This window comes from Apium graveolens, chromosome 9, assembly GCF_009905375.1.
Source record: "Apium graveolens cultivar Ventura chromosome 9, ASM990537v1, whole genome shotgun sequence".
NCBI lineage: Eukaryota > Viridiplantae > Streptophyta > Magnoliopsida > Apiales > Apiaceae > Apium > Apium graveolens.
The window spans coordinates 167,381,918-167,400,123 of record NC_133655.1 but is presented as its reverse complement, the minus strand read 5'-3'; the positions used below and the strand labels follow the sequence as shown (position 1 = coordinate 167,400,123).

At 34.8% G+C, this 18,206-nt stretch overlaps 2 protein-coding genes, 1 long non-coding RNA gene and 1 pseudogene across 3 annotated transcripts; 2 read left to right on the top strand and 2 right to left on the bottom strand.

Moving 5' to 3' along the window:
• Window positions 1-161: 161 nt before the first annotated feature.
• LOC141685719 (uncharacterized) lies at window positions 162-890 on the bottom strand. Its single transcript, XM_074490807.1, has one exon. The coding sequence runs from the start codon at window positions 888-890 to the stop codon at window positions 162-164; it is 729 nt and encodes a 242-aa protein (XP_074346908.1).
• Window positions 891-4,182: 3,292 nt separating this feature from the next.
• LOC141683394 (uncharacterized) lies at window positions 4,183-9,644 on the top strand (annotated as a pseudogene).
• Window positions 9,645-10,397: 753 nt separating this feature from the next.
• On the top strand, window positions 10,398-13,056 carry LOC141682706 (uncharacterized). Its single transcript, XR_012559922.1, has 3 exons — window positions 10,398-10,676; window positions 11,781-12,343; window positions 12,446-13,056. It is a non-coding gene; the product is annotated as an uncharacterized LOC141682706 (long non-coding RNA).
• Window positions 13,057-13,660: 604 nt separating this feature from the next.
• Window positions 13,661-14,119, bottom strand: LOC141685718 (uncharacterized). Its single transcript, XM_074490806.1, has one exon. It carries the CDS (start codon window positions 14,117-14,119, stop codon window positions 13,661-13,663), a length of 459 nt encoding a protein of 152 aa, XP_074346907.1.
• Between the last annotated feature and the right edge of the window lie 4,087 nt (window positions 14,120-18,206).

Sequence of the window (18,206 nt, the reverse complement as noted above, 5' to 3'; positions counted from 1 at the left end):
ACCATTTTCTCTTTTGATTTTTGAGAAGATTGGTATAGCTTAACAAGATGATCCGGGGCATGACAATTACGTGTCCAGTGCCCATCCATGCCGCACCTATAACAAACATTTTTAGTTTTTCCTCCTCGTGGTGCCTTTCTTTTACTCTGTGATTCAGATTGTCACTTCCGGTGACCAGAGTTGTTATATGGACGAAAATGCCCGTGGCTCCGACCTCGTCCACGGTACCGCCCTTGACCCCGTCCACCTCTATACCCTTTTCCACGTACATTCTGCTGGAATGACATGTTATTTACTTCAGGTAATGGGGCAGATCGTGTTGGACAGGATTGATGATTCTTAATCACCAATTCATGATTTTGTTCAGCAACGAGGAGAGTTGATAGAAGATCCCCGAACTTAGTAAATTTGCGCTCCCTGTACATCTCTGCTAAGTTGATATTGTTGGAGTGAAAAGTTGATAATGTTTTATCGATTTTTCTTTTTTCCGTAACTTTCGCACCACACATAATAAGCCTAGAACTTATTTTGAACAAAGCAGAGCTATATGCTCGGACACTCTTAAAATCCTGAAGTCTTAAATTAACCCAATCATTTTCAGCTGCAGGTAGATAAACTAATTTCTGGTGATCGAACCTATCCTTTAGATTTTCCCATAAAATAAAGGGATCCTCGACTTCCAAGTACTTAGATTTTAAATCTTCATGCATGTGGTGTCGGAGAAAAATTATAGAGGTAAAGTTTTCTTCAACCGTAGATTTATTTTCTGCCTTTATTGTATCACTTAATTTTTTTGAACCCAAATGCAACTTTACATCTTGTACCCATGATAAATAATTATCGCCAGAAATATCCAAAGCAACGAACGACAAGCTTGTAATATTTGTCATACTAAATCTGAATTTACACGAAAATTATTAAATTTTAATTCATCAATGTAAATATTACATAAAATCTTAGTTAATCGGATGCGTTAACAAGTACGCAATAATCAATGTATATATCATTATTATCATTGATAATATAAACGGATCTATATATAAAATGACAAATGGATTTTCACCCGCCATACGGACGTCTGCGTATGCAGGTTATCTCCAATCAATAATAAATTAAAGTGGACAATCCTGCATAAGTTAGTTAGGGGCAAAAAGTTATTATACGATAGTTATACAAATTATAAATTAAGGTTCCCACTATACTTCGGTATTACCCAAAATTAAATGGTACCGTAAAATAATAGGCAGTGCTCCGGCCATACATATTTAAATTATTAGTAGATGATATAACCACGTCTACTTCGGTCATATATATATATATATATATATTTAAATTATATGTAGAGGGTGTAATCACGTCTACTCATATATATGTACATTTAAATTAAAAGTATACCTTCTCAGTTTCGGCAGGGCTTCATGCTGATAACGTGTTATAAAATACCGGTTATAATAACAATAAAAGAGCTGCTAAAAGAACTACTATATTTGATCGGAGAGAGAGCAAGATGAGTAAGAGAAAAAGCAGAGAAAGAATGCTCGGGTGTCATTCTCATTCACAAATTGAAGTTATATTTATAGCAAGTGAAAGGAGACATGTAATTAATTCATATGGTAACAATTTTACACCTAGAACTTAGCCTTACTATTACAATATTTGACCACATGGCAAAATCAATTCACAACAAAAATTTAAATATTAACGGGAACTCGTGCATCGCCCAGAATTTAAGTTAGTTTATAATAAAGTGTTATCCTAATGAAATCATATGTTATTAAGTTGGTTTATAACATTCTATACAAAATTGTGATATTAAATCAATGCCAATTAAAATACTTTTAATTTAAAGTTAGATTTTAACATATATATATATATATATACTTGTATAATTTAATGTGATATATAATATATAAATTTGTATTGCGGTGTGGTTTAAATCAAGCTAATATAATATCAAATTTAAACATGTATTATACTGGGCAGTTTATTAAAAATTTAAACTATATTTTTATCACGAAAATTAAAAATTGCGTTTGACAATGCTGACGATTTTTGTGGTTTAATGATCATCCGAGGAAATCGGAAAGAGAGGAAGGTACATCAGATGAACTAATAAAGTACTCTAATATGTATGGTCAACATTTGAAGCTCTAATTGTAGCCGATTCTTGGCGTTCAACATTTAGATGCGTTCAAACTTTGTGGAATTATTAGTCTATTAATCACACTTGAAACCTGATTTACTTTGAAAGCTCTTAACCTCTTTTCTACACACACCAAGTAAAGAGCACATTATATCTTTCGTGAATATTTGAAACCCTGATAGTGATACTCATAGTTGCTGCTCGAGAATGCTACGAATAAAGAATACAGTGCAACCAACCCGTGTGTCGAGTATATAGTTTGGTTTCAGACAAGGCGTTTTCTATTTTTTTCCACTTAATTTTTGTTGTTTTATCATAATACATACAAATGACTTTGCATGTGGTTAAAAAGTATAAAATTATATTCGGGTATTTCTCTAACATCTTAAGATTTTTTAGTATAATTAGTTACTTAACATGATATCACAGTTCAAATTCGAGTCCTCTTATCTCATTTATATAGATATCGGTTATATTTATCGTTGACGATCATATCATACGATTCATGGGGTATAAAAGAGTAGAAGATCTTATTTGATCATTACTCACCTTAAAATTTTAGTATAACTAATTACTTAATATCGATAATTGTTATAATTATATCATGATCTCTCCATTGGACGAGAAATTTATGATTGAAAAATTATCAAAATTATATCATTGCATTTTTTAAGAAAATATGACTATCCTATGTATCAGATTAATTTTGTTTAGTGATCTGGCGTCGTGTTTGGCACAACATAGGAAACGAGAATAAAAGACTTTCCACAGACATGAGAGGCTTTGACTTTGACTTTGACTTTGACTGTTCATCTCAACAAATGATTCCGTTCCGTTTCTGCCACTGTACTCCGTACAAGCCAACAGAGATTGTATTGGTCGTTTCGTAATTATTGTAACTTATGAGGCTTATTCCACAAAACCCTTTCGCGCATTCTAGTTTTTAACTTTTTAAATATTGAAAAAGCAATGTTAACCAGAGGGACATAATAATACGACTCATTATAAACTCACCCTCGTTATGGCGCGTGTAAATTCTCTTCTTATTGTTGTTGTTCTCCTTTCCTTATTCAACTCTAATTCATTCTTTTCTTTTCTTATGCTTGTCTTGCTTTTCAAATTTAAATGGTGATATTTTCTTCTAAAGAAAAGTTATTTTAGGACTTGGATAAAATTTTGTACTAATAATAGGTAAATATCATTTAAAGTTAAAATAATAGTGAAATTCAAAAATTAATCAAAATAATATATAAATTTATTTTTTATTTTATGATTATTTGGACAACTTAGAAATTTTTCCTTTTAAATTTATAAATATTTATTAGGAATACTACCATAATCGAATCGAATACACTAAGTTGGATATCGATTAAATAAAAACTCAAAATTCGACCTCACTTGATAAATGTTGGATGTGTTCGAGCTTGACTCTAAGAGTTGAAATTATACAAATTAATTATAACTTAAACTAAAATTTAACATATCATTTAAATAAATTTTAATATTGGCTAACTATATTTTTCACCAAACATTTACTTGAATCCATTTTGATTGTTTTAATCTAGATTTTATTTATGATTCATTTAAACAAAAATCTATCCGCAATCAGTAAAAATTCAAATTTTATTTTCTCTTGACTAGCTAACTTCTAAATTGTACAAAATTGATAAATTTTTTCTTGTTAAGAAATGGTAAATGACTTATCTATATGAACTCAAAGAAAAAAAAATGTGACATTTTTTGATAAGTTAGATTTTGTGAGCATTTTCCCGCGCCAAAATGTATGCAAAGATGGGTTACGTGAATTTAATCCAGTTTTGCAGTCCTAAACATATGAAATTACAACCCTAGAGCCCTGTATCCTAAAAAAAGGAAAAGTGGAATAAAAATGTAATGATGACTTGTATATTCGGCAAAGCGTCTGTAAGCACGCATGATAAGGGTAAGTGAACCAAATTTACATAGAAAATGTAAACAAGTGGGGGCTGTTGGGTATATAATTCATGTCCTTTCTTCTTTTATTTACTTTTTTTGCTTTCTCTTCCCTCCAATCTCTCTCCCTCCCTCTACAAATAAAAAAAAAGCTTTAATATAATTCATTTTCCTCCCTGGATCTCTGACCCTCTTGTCTGATCATCAACACCATCCCCCCCTCCCTCCTCCCTCTTAATTCATCATAAACCCTCTAAATTTGGTCAAGTTAAAAACAAAGATCTCTCTCAGCTTTTATGTCCAATATATTTACATACTACATCCCCTGCCCTGTTTTATCCATATATCTCCTGACTACTATTCCTTTCACCTAGTAGCTATATTATATATAGGACCACTATATTTACAAATATATATATCTTTATAATTATATTAGCTACCCAACAAGTTTCAAGAAGAAGAGGTTTAGCTGCCTTCAATCATCTGATATATATATATATATTGTCTACATCTATAATATAACTATATATATAATTAGGGTTGAGAATCTGCGAAGAGAAACAGGAAAGATGACTCCAGCAAATCTAGCAGGACAATTTGGAGATACAACTTACACTAAAGTGTTTGTTGGAGGTTTGGCTTGGGAAACTCAAAGGAAACTATGAAGAAGTATTTTGAACAGTTTGGTGACATCTTGGAAGCTGTTGTTATTACTGACAAGACTACTGGAAGATCCAAAGGCTATGGCTTTGTATGCTTTTTTTTCCTCCCATTCTCCTCTTCCTTTTTCTTCCATAATTTTATGTCATCAAATATTTATATATATTTTTTTTAGTTTTGTTTCTTGCAACTCAATTTTCCTTATGTTTTAACAAGACTTCTTTTACCAAAATGTAAGATCTTGTAACACAACCTCTTAGTAAATCCTTTTTTCGAATATTCTAGAAAATCCGTTAACTTAACATGGTATATGAGTTAAAGGCTAAATTTTGGATATTAGATCAGTTGTTGAATGATGATTATTACTTATCTTCATAATAGGTAACTTTTCGAGAACCGGATGCAGCCATGAGAGCTTGTGTTGATGCTGCACCTGTCATTGATGGAAGGAGAGCTAATTGTAATCTTGCTTCTCTTGGTGTTCAAAGATCCAAGCCATCAACTCCTAAACATGGTAATTATAGATTAATTGTTGGATTATTATTAGGCTAATTGTCATTTGCAAACAGTTAGTAATTGATGTTCTTGATTTAGATTTAATAGATCTACCACCAAACCTTACATATATATATATAGACAATAGTTGTACCTATAACTTATCTTTCACAGCAAAGACCATGCTAATTAATCTTTACATGTTGCGTGTAGCTAACACTTACATATAATCTATATCCATAGAGCATATTTTATTTACAAAAAAAAATTGGTCAATAATTACTTCTCCATTAAATCAGAAACTTAACTTTGCAGATTTGGATTAGAGGATAAAAGGAATATCATTTTCCATGTATTTATGCACATACATCATTTTATGATTCGTAAAACAATTCACTAATAATAAGTCATCCAAACACAGATTAGTAGGGATATTTCTCTACTCAATTAAGAAAAAGTTAAATTGAGTTAGCAAAAATAAAAAGAAAATTGCAGGATCTCTATAGAAGGGTTTGATTCAAGTGAATGAGAGAGTGGTAGGCCATTTGCTTTACAACCACAAATATGCTTGGAAGATATGTTATACAAAAGCATGACAGCTCATTTACACTGTAAATGAATAGATATGAAAATAACTTTTTTTCTTTTTTTGTAAGTAAACATGTAATTATCTTATATCAGCTTCCAGATTAACACAAAATGTCTCCTTCACTCTATCATTCTTGTCAGTTTTAGATACTAAATGAAATAACAACAGTTGCTTAATTGGTTATGTAACTGTTACTGTATGTCTGCGGACTGCATGTGTTAATATGTGTTAATATAGAGTGTATAAAGTTGTGTGTAATGTATGTATAAAGAAGATTGAAATGATTAGCAGGAGGAAGTAGCAGGAACTTGAGGGTGATGAGCAGTTTCCAGGCGACAGGCTTTCAAGCTGGAATGGGAAATGCTTTTCCTTCTGCAACGACCTACCCTCATTATGCCATTCAACAAGGGATCCCTTACAACCTTTATGGGTAATTTATACATATATATATATATATACATTATACACATGCACACACACATTCTATCATCATCTCTCTCTCTCTCTTTCTCTCTCTCGCCCCCCCCCCCCTCCCTACATGTGCATTGCCAGCGCATTAAACACAGTACCGTATTCGGAACTCTTTAACTTTACTTACGTGCGCATGCCAGCTTAATTATTCATATCGTTTATATGGTTCTCTCGAGTATATATATGTTACATTGAGTGTGATTATAAATTCTTGTATATTCAAGCTTCGAATCAGGTCCTTCACATCATCAGGGAATATAGTACATATTCGATTACCTAGTATATATCATTAAAATGCACCAGGTACATTCACTCAAGGCACTGTATACGTTAAGTGTTAATGAAAATCTCAGGCGTCTCAAATGTTCAAGAGAGGGGGGGAGAGAGAAAGAGAAATGGAGAGCTTAAAAACTAGAGAGAGATGGAGAGATTAAAAAGTTAATGTAAAATATACATACACATGTGTAAATATAACTTTGTCTTCAGAAGTCTGGACTGTGTCTGACAGTGGTCAAACTGCAACAATGAGGACCATGTTTTAAGTTAATAGTTATACACAGTCAAAGTGGGAGAAAGAGAGAGGAGTATTCGATACAGCTAATAAATTGGGTAAAAGTCGATCCCTTTAATCATGTGCTACCCCTGATCACGCCCATTTCTCCTCTATATAAATAAATCAGTCTTAATTAGCAAAATAAATAAATAAATAAATCAGTCTTCTGCTTGACTACTTGAAATTATTATCATTACATAGTTTATTGAGTTCTTCACATGATCTCACTGCAGGCGCATTTCATTATTATACTATTACATCCCCCCCACCCCAAACAGTACTTTATAACTTAATTAATTAATTAACATTTAATCCAATAGTTTATTTTCTTCTTTAATTAACTTTATTTTGGTTAATTTATCCGCAGATACTCACCATACTCGGCAGACTACACTTACCCTACGGTTTGTTCAAATTTCACCATATTGTTACAGTGAATAATGGCAAGTTAACTTTATATAATCGTGTAAATGTAAATGTATGGTACAGAATTACTACAGTGTGTATGGAGGAGCAGCTGCGCAATATCCTATGTACGGAACTGGGGCGGGTGGAATGATCAGCGGTGCAGCTGCAGCGGCTGCAGCCTTTTACCCGTATCTCAACTTCGGGGAGGGAACTACAGGAGCAACCACCGGCTACACTGGCGGCCAAAGCTACGGGGTTCAGTACCCGCACCATCAGCTTTATCAGTATTCGGCACTTAACTCTGCTGCTGCTGGTTATCCCCACCATTATGGTGCTCCTATGTCTCTAGCTTCCACTCCGGGAATGCAATCAGGTTTGTCCATTTTAGCTCCTCATATACATTAACTAACCTTCATTTTACTTCAATTTTCATGCAATTAACAGTACTTGATTTGATAATGCAAAGTTATATAGCATTTGTGATACAATAAGTGACGTATTATAAGCTTACGCATGTAATAGTCACTCTTGTTAAGTTATCAATTCTCCTAAATAGTTGAAGTTCTTCATGACTTGGCCTTTGATGGTATTGTCTAAACCCTAATAAATGTACGCGTGAAAGAGAGATTGATATTACTTGGGGCAAGTTTAAAGGTTACAATAAATTTGAAGGCTGCAGAAGTTGCAGTAGAAAGGCCAACCAAAACATGCCGATACATAAATACATTATTTACCATAACGGTTTACATAATTTATAGAATCCTGTTGCTAGCTTCTATCCTAAATAGTACCCCTACATGAGTGTTGTCATTTTTCTATGTGTGTACAAGGGGCCCACTTGAGTGTGCACTTGTTTAAATAATTATGATATAGTAAATTTCGTTTTTTGTCGAAAATGCTGTATTTTTTTGTAAATCATGAAGCATTATAGTTTTACAATGAACTTAATTGTGTAGTATATGAAAACTAATATCTTTGACAGTTTGTTTTGCTGTGCCACAGGCGTGACAATGGCTCTCCCAGCACCAGTCCTCCATCATTAAGAGATTCATATCCACTACTACTGCAGCTGCTACTTCATTGTTTTTCAGATGCATATTTCTGAACAAACAAGACCTTTGGCCTTAACCATGGTTCTCCCTCTTTCTCTTCTCTCTCATTCTCTCTCATCTTTATCTCTCTCTCTCTTCAAGGAGGCTCATGAATGGCATACAGGCCTTCCCAAAACAATGAAAACCCCCCATAGGGGTTACCATCAAAGTTTGGAGAAAAAAACAAATCAACTTCTCCCTTCCATTGCTTCTCTTTAAAGGAATAAGGGTTTCCTCCAAGAGAAACAAAAAGCATGCATGTGCATTTCACCAACTTTAGCTAAACAGCTAAGTTGCTTCCAATATCGACTAACTTCAATTCTTGGCCTTGGATAGGCTAAGAACACATCACACATTTGGCCGAGGATTGGCTTAATTTACAAAACAGCCCTGGTTTCTTAAAAAAATATGTGTTTGATCAACATGAAAAGTGAAATGACAAGTCAAGTCCATCTAAATGTTGTTCTTCTATTGGCTGATTTTTTTAAAAATATTTCCGTTTTTTTTTCCAAAACTAATCATAGTAGTAGCTAGTTCAGTCAACTATTGGGCACATGGGATGTCCCAAGTTTTTGTCTTGTGTTAATTTCAACTCTCTAGTCTTAAGATTTTTAAAAAACTGTGACTAGCTAGTTTTTTTCCCTACTAAAGTTTTAGCTTTTAAAAATTTCTAATGCCAACAAAAACTTTCATCTCCCTTTAAGGTAAGGGGAAATGATTGATTTTCCATTAACCACTGCATTTTAATTATGTGTTTAATTTGTAAATTCAGCTTGGCTAAACTATGGGAGTTATAGCCAAAATCACCACAATAATAGGTGGGGTTTTGTGTTTTTTTTTAACCTTTCACTTTGCATTTAGGCTAGGATTAACAAACATGTAGAAGTCCACTACTGGCTGTGTGCTTCTCCAAATGCATTCAAAAGTAACCCTTGAGAGATATTTTGAAACTCTTGGTTTATTTTCTCTTAACATCTTGATCAACCATGGTTAGGACTCTGGTCAACTTCATCACTACTCTCTTTGTGCTCCTCTCTCTAGATCTCCATCTTCTCCAAGAACTTCAGTTAATTACTTTGAGATGCAAGTACTTGATAATACTTTTAATATTATGTATCAGCTTATATGCATGCTTTGGATTGTAATTTGTAACTAGGATTAATAATTCTGCTCAACTTAAATGGTTCATTCTTCATCCATGGTGGTATGGAGAATGAATAGTAATATCTACTTATCGTTTGTTTAAATAAATATTAATCATGTCATTGATATGCTTATTATATGCTAGTCTTTTTTTCTTTATTGGATGGCTTGTAATTTATATAATTTCATACCCACATAATTGGCTAGCTAGGGAGCAATGCCTCTTTTATTTTATTTTTGGAGGGAAGTTTTACCATATATATTAAATGAAATCAAATTAAGTTTTTCAAGATAATCAACTTTAGAGCTAAGTCAATATTTTCTTAAAAGTAATCTTTGTACAATAAAGCCGATTTTGAAAAATACAATCTTAAATCGACACAACAGAGAATTGCAATCGAAAATAACCATTACCAATTTATGATTCAAAAAGAAATATTCCCTTTATACTCTTCGATTCAATACGGCACTAATAAATTAAGAAAGCTGATATGCGCATATTCTTAATTTATAGATACACATTCTTTATCGATATCAAGATTAAATTATTCTTGTCCTGCATGAAAAGAGAATGGACATAAATACGTATATAAGGTATTTTGATCTGAATGTCAACAAATGAAGTGCACCTATAAACAAAAGATGTGTATATATCTGATATGCCTTAATATTATTAATAACTATGATTAATCTTTAAGGAGGTGTTTTTTTTTTACTTACTTTGTCAACTTCTCTAAATGAGATTGGTACTATATTTATAGGTAGTCCCAAATGAGCTCTCTCTACAAATGGCCACTTGGGCCATTATATTAATTATTACATTATTTGCTATCACTAGGTATTCTTGGGTTTTGTCTGGGTCCATGGTCCAACATTTGTCCCCGTTCTAGTAAGAGCAATATCTTTAGATTTGCACGTTAGGTACAAAATCCTGAATTTCCAATATTAGAGGTAAAGCAAGAGTAAATATAGAAAATTAAAAATAAAAAATAGGAAGAAAAGTGAAAATAAGTGTTGCCGTTTTGCTTGTTTTTTTTTCTCTTTTTTTTTTGCAAACGTATAAGTACTACTCTTTTTTTTATTTCCTGGGTAGCATTGATTGGATCGTGGCTGTTCGGCTTCACTCCCCTTTACTAAACCGCTGCGGTTTTTCGGAGAAGCGCTACTCAAAATTTCTCTTTGAAAAATCGTGTAAGTTCTCTTTCCTCTTCTTCTACTTTACTTTTTTAGTTGTTCCGTTTGTGGATTATTGTTCTATCTTGCCTTCTTGCTGCTTGTTTGCTTTATTCAATATCTATGGATCAATCAAGTTCGTCTACTCTCCGCACTGTATCTGGCCGTGATCCAGGTAAGAGGCCTCTCGAGGAAGGTGATCAAGAGTATTCTCTGAATTTGAATAACCTGGAGATTCCTGATTTGGCACAGCGTGGGTCTTTCGATTTTTTAAACGAAGATCACTTCTTGAAGGGTATTCACATGGGACCTCTTCCTTCGCCGCCTCTGAGCCCTCGAACGATAGAGACTAGGAATCGTATAGTTGAGGAGAGTTTTCTCTTAGGGATGCAGGAGTTCGGGGATAAATAGAGTTTGAATTACTTGAGTCATTATATTATCAAGGACCCGCCACTAAGTAAGTTCAAGATGTATGTAGACTTGTCTAACGGGTATCGCTATCGGGTTCCGACGGCTGATGAGCGGGTATGGATGATGTCGGAGTTTGGAATGCATGAGATACCGATGATCTTGTTCCATTTTGGGCTTCGGTTGCCCATGCATCCCTTTTTTCTGGCTATGTTCGAGGCTATTGGGTGTGGGGTTAGCCAGTTGACACCCAACTCTATCGCCCAACTTAGTGGGTTTGTTGCTCTCTGCTGTGACAAGAACCTGGTTCCTTCTTTTAAGTTGTTTTTTTTATATGCGCGGTCCGATACCACGACGGACAGGTTTACTTTGACTGTCCGTATAAAAGAGTTAAGATTGTCAGTATTCTGTCCTCTAACTCTGGGTACCACTCCAAGTGGTTATACATCGGGGGTCCAGACTTATAGTTTGTGAAGCCATGTGGGAAAGTCAACCAACATACCATTGATTACCTGAACAATATTGAGAAATGTGACATGTGTCACTTGAACGAGTTTCATGGGTTGACGTCGGTGTATATCCATCTTCAGTTAAAAGAACTTAGTTTTTTGGAAATGCATGACTGTAAGGATTATTTTTATCTCGGTATTTGTTTGCCTTAAATGTTCTTGTGTCTTGAATTGACCCTCTCTTTTCTTTTTTGTTTTGTTTCAGTGGCTGGAGGCTCTTTAAAGAAAATTTTGAACAGTGAGATTAGGATGGAGATGGATAAGGCGATGTTGATGCTTATACATCGGGCTTCAAGGAAGAATGCTGATGCCTCGCTTGTCCGATCTTCGAGGGCTGGGGCGTCGGGAGCGGGCCACTCTATGTCCATTGAGTTGCTAGATGAACAAGGGAACAAGGTTGTGGAAGATCCGGGAAAGGTTGTATCGGATGTGGAAATGGCGGACTTGCATCCCCGCAAGAGGGGTCGTCGGGAAGTGGAGGAGGGTGACGCCGACGGTTGTGATCACGTGGATCCGGTTGCAACGGGTGGTGGGGTGAATAAGACCATTACTTTGATGGGAATAGGGTTCTGATGTCTAACACAGTCGATCCTCGGGTGAGGAAGGAAGCTGTTAGGGTGGAGATCCAACCTTCTGAGTGTTGGACATGGGAATCAACTGTACCCATAAGAGCTTTTAAGTTATTTCATCTCCCACAAGATTCTGTTGCTTTATACTGGGCAAAGGCGCGATGAGCTTGCTGACAGGTGTAAAAGTAGAATTGGTCAGGTATGAGTTTGTTGTACTTCGTATCGATTTTTATTTAGTCATATATATATATATATTCTTCTCTCTCTCTTCTTTTTTTATTACTTCTATCTTTTTTTGTAGTTTTTGGCAGATTTTATGCACGTGTTGGAGGAATATAAGGCTGATGTTGGCAGTGAGGAGCACTCTCGGTTGGAAGCCAATAGGTCGACCCTCAAGACTGAAAAAAAGAAGCTTGGATCGAGTTATTCGGAGCTGGAGAAGAAGGTTAATGAGCTGTCAAAGCGTGTGCGGGAGTTGGAGACGTCTGAACAATCGACGAATAACAAGATGGCAGAACTTGAGGGGAAGGTCCTTGAAGTTGAGAAGGATCGTGATAATTTGAAGGAGAAATGTGAAGGGTTAGAGCGTCAACTTGACGGGATGAACGAGTCGTACAAGTTAATTGTTGAAGAGAACAGTTCGTTGAAGGCGGATGTACAAAGGGGGTGGAAGACATCGTTGCTGCTCTTGGAGATGGTTATGGCCGCTGTGTTGCCCGAATGCAGGGCATAGGTGTCGATACTGCGGGGCACACCTTCGAGGATTACATTCATGATCTCGCGGCCTCTCAGCCTAGTGACCCGACGGAAAATCCGTGAAGGCGGGGTATGCCCCGTGATTTATGTAACATTTTAAGTTTTACTTGATGACTTTGGAATTGTGGCCTTCGTGGCTTTTCGAACTTGGGTATCTCTGCTATTGTTTCCTGAACTTATGATGTATCTTGTTCATCATATTTCCGTTTTTATGTTCTGATGGATGGTGTTCTGTGAGTTGTGCCTAGGGAAATTTTTCTGTTTTCGTACATTTGGAATATTTGTTTGATTTCTATAGACCTTAAGCTGTCCATGTTATGTTACCATTTTTATTGCAATTAAAAAGCTTGCTTTCCAGAAATGTATTTTGTCGTGGTGCCCTTCTTTAAACTGATCATGTTACTTTCCTCTTTTATATGGATGTTATCTTTTCTCGTATAGGTAGGTGTAAGTTTCATATGGATGTTAATTTCGAAAGAAAAAATTTGAGTTGTGACGATTAAATTGCGTTCATTTCGCAGCCGCGGAGAGTGTTTGTTTTATTTGGTAGTTGCTGTAACGCTGAGTTTTTCGTGTGATTGAATTTGTAAAAGATAAAGTAGATAAACTTGATGTTTCTTAAAATAATTTATAAGTTTTCATTGTCATAACTTAAGCATCCCTTGATGGGGATCTCATAACGACCCTCATTGCATCGAGGGTTGGTTTTTGGTATGGCAGTTGTAGCCTTAAGGTTTCAAACATTATACATAAAAGCGAATTACTGATACAATTTCTTGAGGTGAATACCGTTCCAGGCGTTCTTGATTGGTTGTCCGTCGAGGTGTGAGAGCTCATAAGTCCCCGCACTGACAACCTTCAATACTCGGTACGGGCCTTCCCACGTCGGCTTAAGCTTTCCTGAAACAGTGGGCTGTGATGCAGCGGAATCTCGAAGGACGAGGTCACCAACCCTGAAGCGCTTGTTTTTGACTTTCTTGTTAAAGTATTTTGCAGTCTTTTCCTGCTGCGCGATCATGCGGAATCGAGAATCCTCTCTTATTTCTTCGAGCAGGTCATTATGGAAGCGCAAGCCCTCGAGTGTGAGGGAAGGGTCGAATACTTCGACTCGTGGGGAAATTAGGCTTATCTCGATAGGTAGGACGACATCGACGCCATAAGCGAGGCGGAATCGAGTTTCACCTGTTGCGCTCCGGGGAGACGTCCTGTAATATCCCATATTTTCAAATATTATTATTATTATTATTTGGAATTGTTTATGTGATTTTTATGTGATTTTTGGTGAATTAGCTGATAATTGGAATTGATGTTTTGGTGTTTATATGTGATATTCTTTTAGTATTTTAATTTTTCTATGTCCAGAATAAAATATAGGTAATTGTGATATTTTTCTGGTAAATTTTGGACTGTTATATGATTTTATAATAATTTATGTGTTTAATAATTATTTCTGAATAATTATAAAACTATTTATTGAGTCGGGAATCGTCCAATTTCAACTGTTTTTGCATTTTTACCACCCGAAACTCTTCCGAAAACTCCTTCATAACCTAATCTGGTAATTACGGACATTTTCCTTGTTTTAAATTTTTTGATCCGGATTACGGTTTGACCCGTGCACGTCCCGACATACAATTTTTGATACGACAATCATTTCGGTAATCAATAAAACCCGTATTCTCGAGAGACGGGATTTTTTTACATTATTTTCGTATATAGTGTTTTATAAGAAGCCCGATTTTGATGATTATCCAATTCTGGTATTAATTGTATCATTTTTATAGTTACTTAGCGGCTAAGTAATCTATTTTTGGATCATTTTGTAGTTATTTAGCGGCTAAGCAACTAATTTAATGATCCAGGACGATCCAGAACAAACCAATATTCCGTAAATATAAATAGCCTATTTCTTATTTCATTTTATTTCGTTTATTCATTTGCAACCAGTAAAAAATGCAGTAAATACAGAGAAAAACTCTAGGAACCGATACGCTCCTGAAAATCAAACGCGCGAACGAAGGCGTTACCGAACTCCGATTAAAGCGTGCAATATATCAAAACGAAGCTCTCGAAATCTTCTTTCTGAATCAATCATCAGTTTTACCCAGAAATCAAGGTATTTTTCTTATTTAATTATTTTAATTTGAATTATTTAGTGAATAAAATATGAATTTTTGCAAACATGATTATCTGAGTGTTTTGATAATTCCATGTTGTAGAGCATGTTTTTCTGGTCAATTTCATATATTATACTTCAAAAATAGAGTTCAATATCATGTAGGAATTGAAGTTTGATTTTTCTGAATTTTTTTAAAAAAGCTGTTCTTGGTGTTCTTGAAGTGTTCTAAAAATCAAAGTCAATTTTGAAGGTGTTATTGAACACCAAATCACAAGTATTTGTAACCATTTTGAAGCCCTTGATGAGAGCTATATGTTCGTACCTGTATCATCAACAGAGGTTGATTCGGTGTTTTGATTGTTTTTGGTGGACTGAGCGGATTGTAGATAGCTTATTCTCAAAAGGCGAGACATTATTACCTTAATTTCGTATAAAGTATTTTATAGGAAGCTCTGTTTTGATAATTATCCAAATTTGGTATTAAAATCGTATCGTCTTTTAGTTACTTAGCGGCTAAGTAACCTATTTTCGGATCCAATATGTAAATGTAATTATCGAATTATCAGATAAATAAAATATGGAATAGTTATGTCAGCTGTGTGTTGCTTTATTATTAATTGTGTGTAATTTGTTCAAAGCAAGGATTAATTTTATAATTAATTATTGAGCTGTATGACTTTAATTTCTATTAAAATGATTTTTTAATTAAATATTTATTTATTTTGCTCATAAATGCTAAAATTGCTCCTAAAATTATTTTTGTTATTTTATAATTTTATTTATTATTTTAGGAGTTTATAAAATTTAGAAATCAATATTTTATTTATTAATTATCTTTAAATGATTTTTCTTATTCCATTTAATTGAAAATCAATATTTAATGCCAAGATGTTTCAAAAATCATGGAAATTTTATTTTATTAACTTTTAAATATTTCGAGAATTTCAAAATTATCCCGATAATTTTCTGGCTTTCATTTATCCGCACGTCTGTTCTTTAACATATAAAACACGAGTCTGATTTGCGTTTCAAAAATGATTTAAAAATAATAATAAATTCTTATATTCTAAAATGCTTATATATCATCAGTTTTAAATGGTATAGGAATTTTGAGGATTATTTTTTAGACTATTTCGATGTTGTTCTGTTCGTAAAGTTTATCGTGATTAAATAAATTGGGGTGTTCAGTTGCGGTATTGAGGAAAGAAACCGGGTAAATAAACCCGATTTCATCCCCTTCACTGATAAATCCCTAGGCCCTTTTTCTCTCTTCGCGTGTGTCTCTCTCTCGACTGTCTTGCCCTCTTCTGTCTCTGTCATCTCTCCCTCATCTTTCTCGTTTCTTTCTTTCTTCTCTCTCTCTCTCTCTCTCTCTCTCTCTCTCTCTCTCTCTCTCTCTCTCTATTAATCTATCCTCTCTTCCTGTTGCTGCACCTCTGTTCCTTTCCTTGGCCGTGGTTCTAATTCTCTGGCGAATTGTCGCCGCCTTATCGCTCCGGTTCGTTTTCCGGCAGAATCGCCGCCCCTATTCCCCTTTCTTTTCCTGTTGTTTACTCGGCTTCTTCTGTGTGTTCGTGTGTGTATGTTTCTGTGTGTGTAAGCGTGTGTGTGTAAACATGTGTGTGTTTGGTAACTCTGTGCTCTGTGTTTGTTGCCGCCTCCCGGAATCCGGCGAGGTGCGGCGGCAAGGGTGGATGGCGCGTGTGACTGTGATGCGCGTGTGTTGTTCTTGTTGCTTGGTTCGGCTGTTCTGATTGAATTTTGTTTATTTATATTCTTTTCTGCAGATATTATTTGAGACATAGTTGTGATGTGAATTAATTCATGTGGGAAATGATTGAAATTAATCGGTGGAAATTATTCAGAAACCCGAATTTTATCGGGCACCAATAAATTTTGCCGCTATTGACGATGACTTTTAATGAGTCAACAATGAACCGTGATGAATTAATTCCGAGTCCTAAATTATAAATAACTAAAAATTAATTTTGAAACAAAAAATAAAATTTTGTATTATAAAACGTACCGGTGTTTGGGATTGCGAATTGGATTGTTGTTGTGGTGATTGACGTCGAAATGATTCGACGGGTAGACCGATAAATAAAGGAAACACTGCCCGATTTTCGGAAAAATTAATTCCAAAAATACGGGAACGTAAGCTGTAATTATCGGAGACGTAGAACGAGGATATAATTGAATTTTACGAAACATATTTACGTGACGTGGAAAGATATTTTGTGAATAATCGATTACCCTATTTTTCAAAACGATAAATATACGTATTTTTCGAAATTAAATACTGAACCGAGTTTTGAAGGTGCAAGCCATAACTGCTATGTGTATTTCAATAATGCATATAAATATAAGTTGGATTATGAAATCGTATGGGTAGAATAGGATAGTGATGTGATGTTAAGCGAAGCGATTATCTGAAATAGGGTATTTTAACCCTGCAGGTCCTAGTCGGAAGACCCGAGATTCGACGTTGGACTAGGAATGATCTAATGATTAGACGCTGGGATCAATAAAGTTCCAATCGAAGAACCTGAGTGTCGGGATCGTATCCAGAATGGGATAGTAGTTTGACGGTAAAATCGAACGTTCAAGTCGAACCAAAGTCAACCAGTAATAACGGTTAAAGCTTATTGATGCAAGTATTCCTGATTTTTCTTTTAAAATACTGTAATTATTTCTTCGTTCCTATTCTAAGTTCAGAATAGTTAAATGTTTTACATTTCGCTATAATTACTCATATTATGCATGTTCTTTTATTCTTGTTCCTATAATTCGATTGCTCTCTTGAGCAAATACCCATTCTTTCGGGTTATTTGCGAACCCTGAATTGGGATGTTTTGTATTCAAAATGATTCGATATCAAAATACTCCACGGGATGGATAGTGATATTTTGGGGATTGAGTTTTACTTAATCCTAAGGGCCGAGATATGACCGGTGCCTTGAGATGTGCCGTAGAGCCTGGGGACCCGACTGGATCTATACAGGTGGGTATAAATCTGCAATGTATCCTGACTGATCAGCAGAATATAGATGCGAACTAGTATCCAGTCTAATTTGTTGTTGATCGCCATTAACGACATTCTTTCTCGAAGGTTTTATGATTCCAAAACCGGAAAAAACCCTGATTCTGGAAAAGAATTTGGGAATCGCTTGTCACTTTTGGATTTATA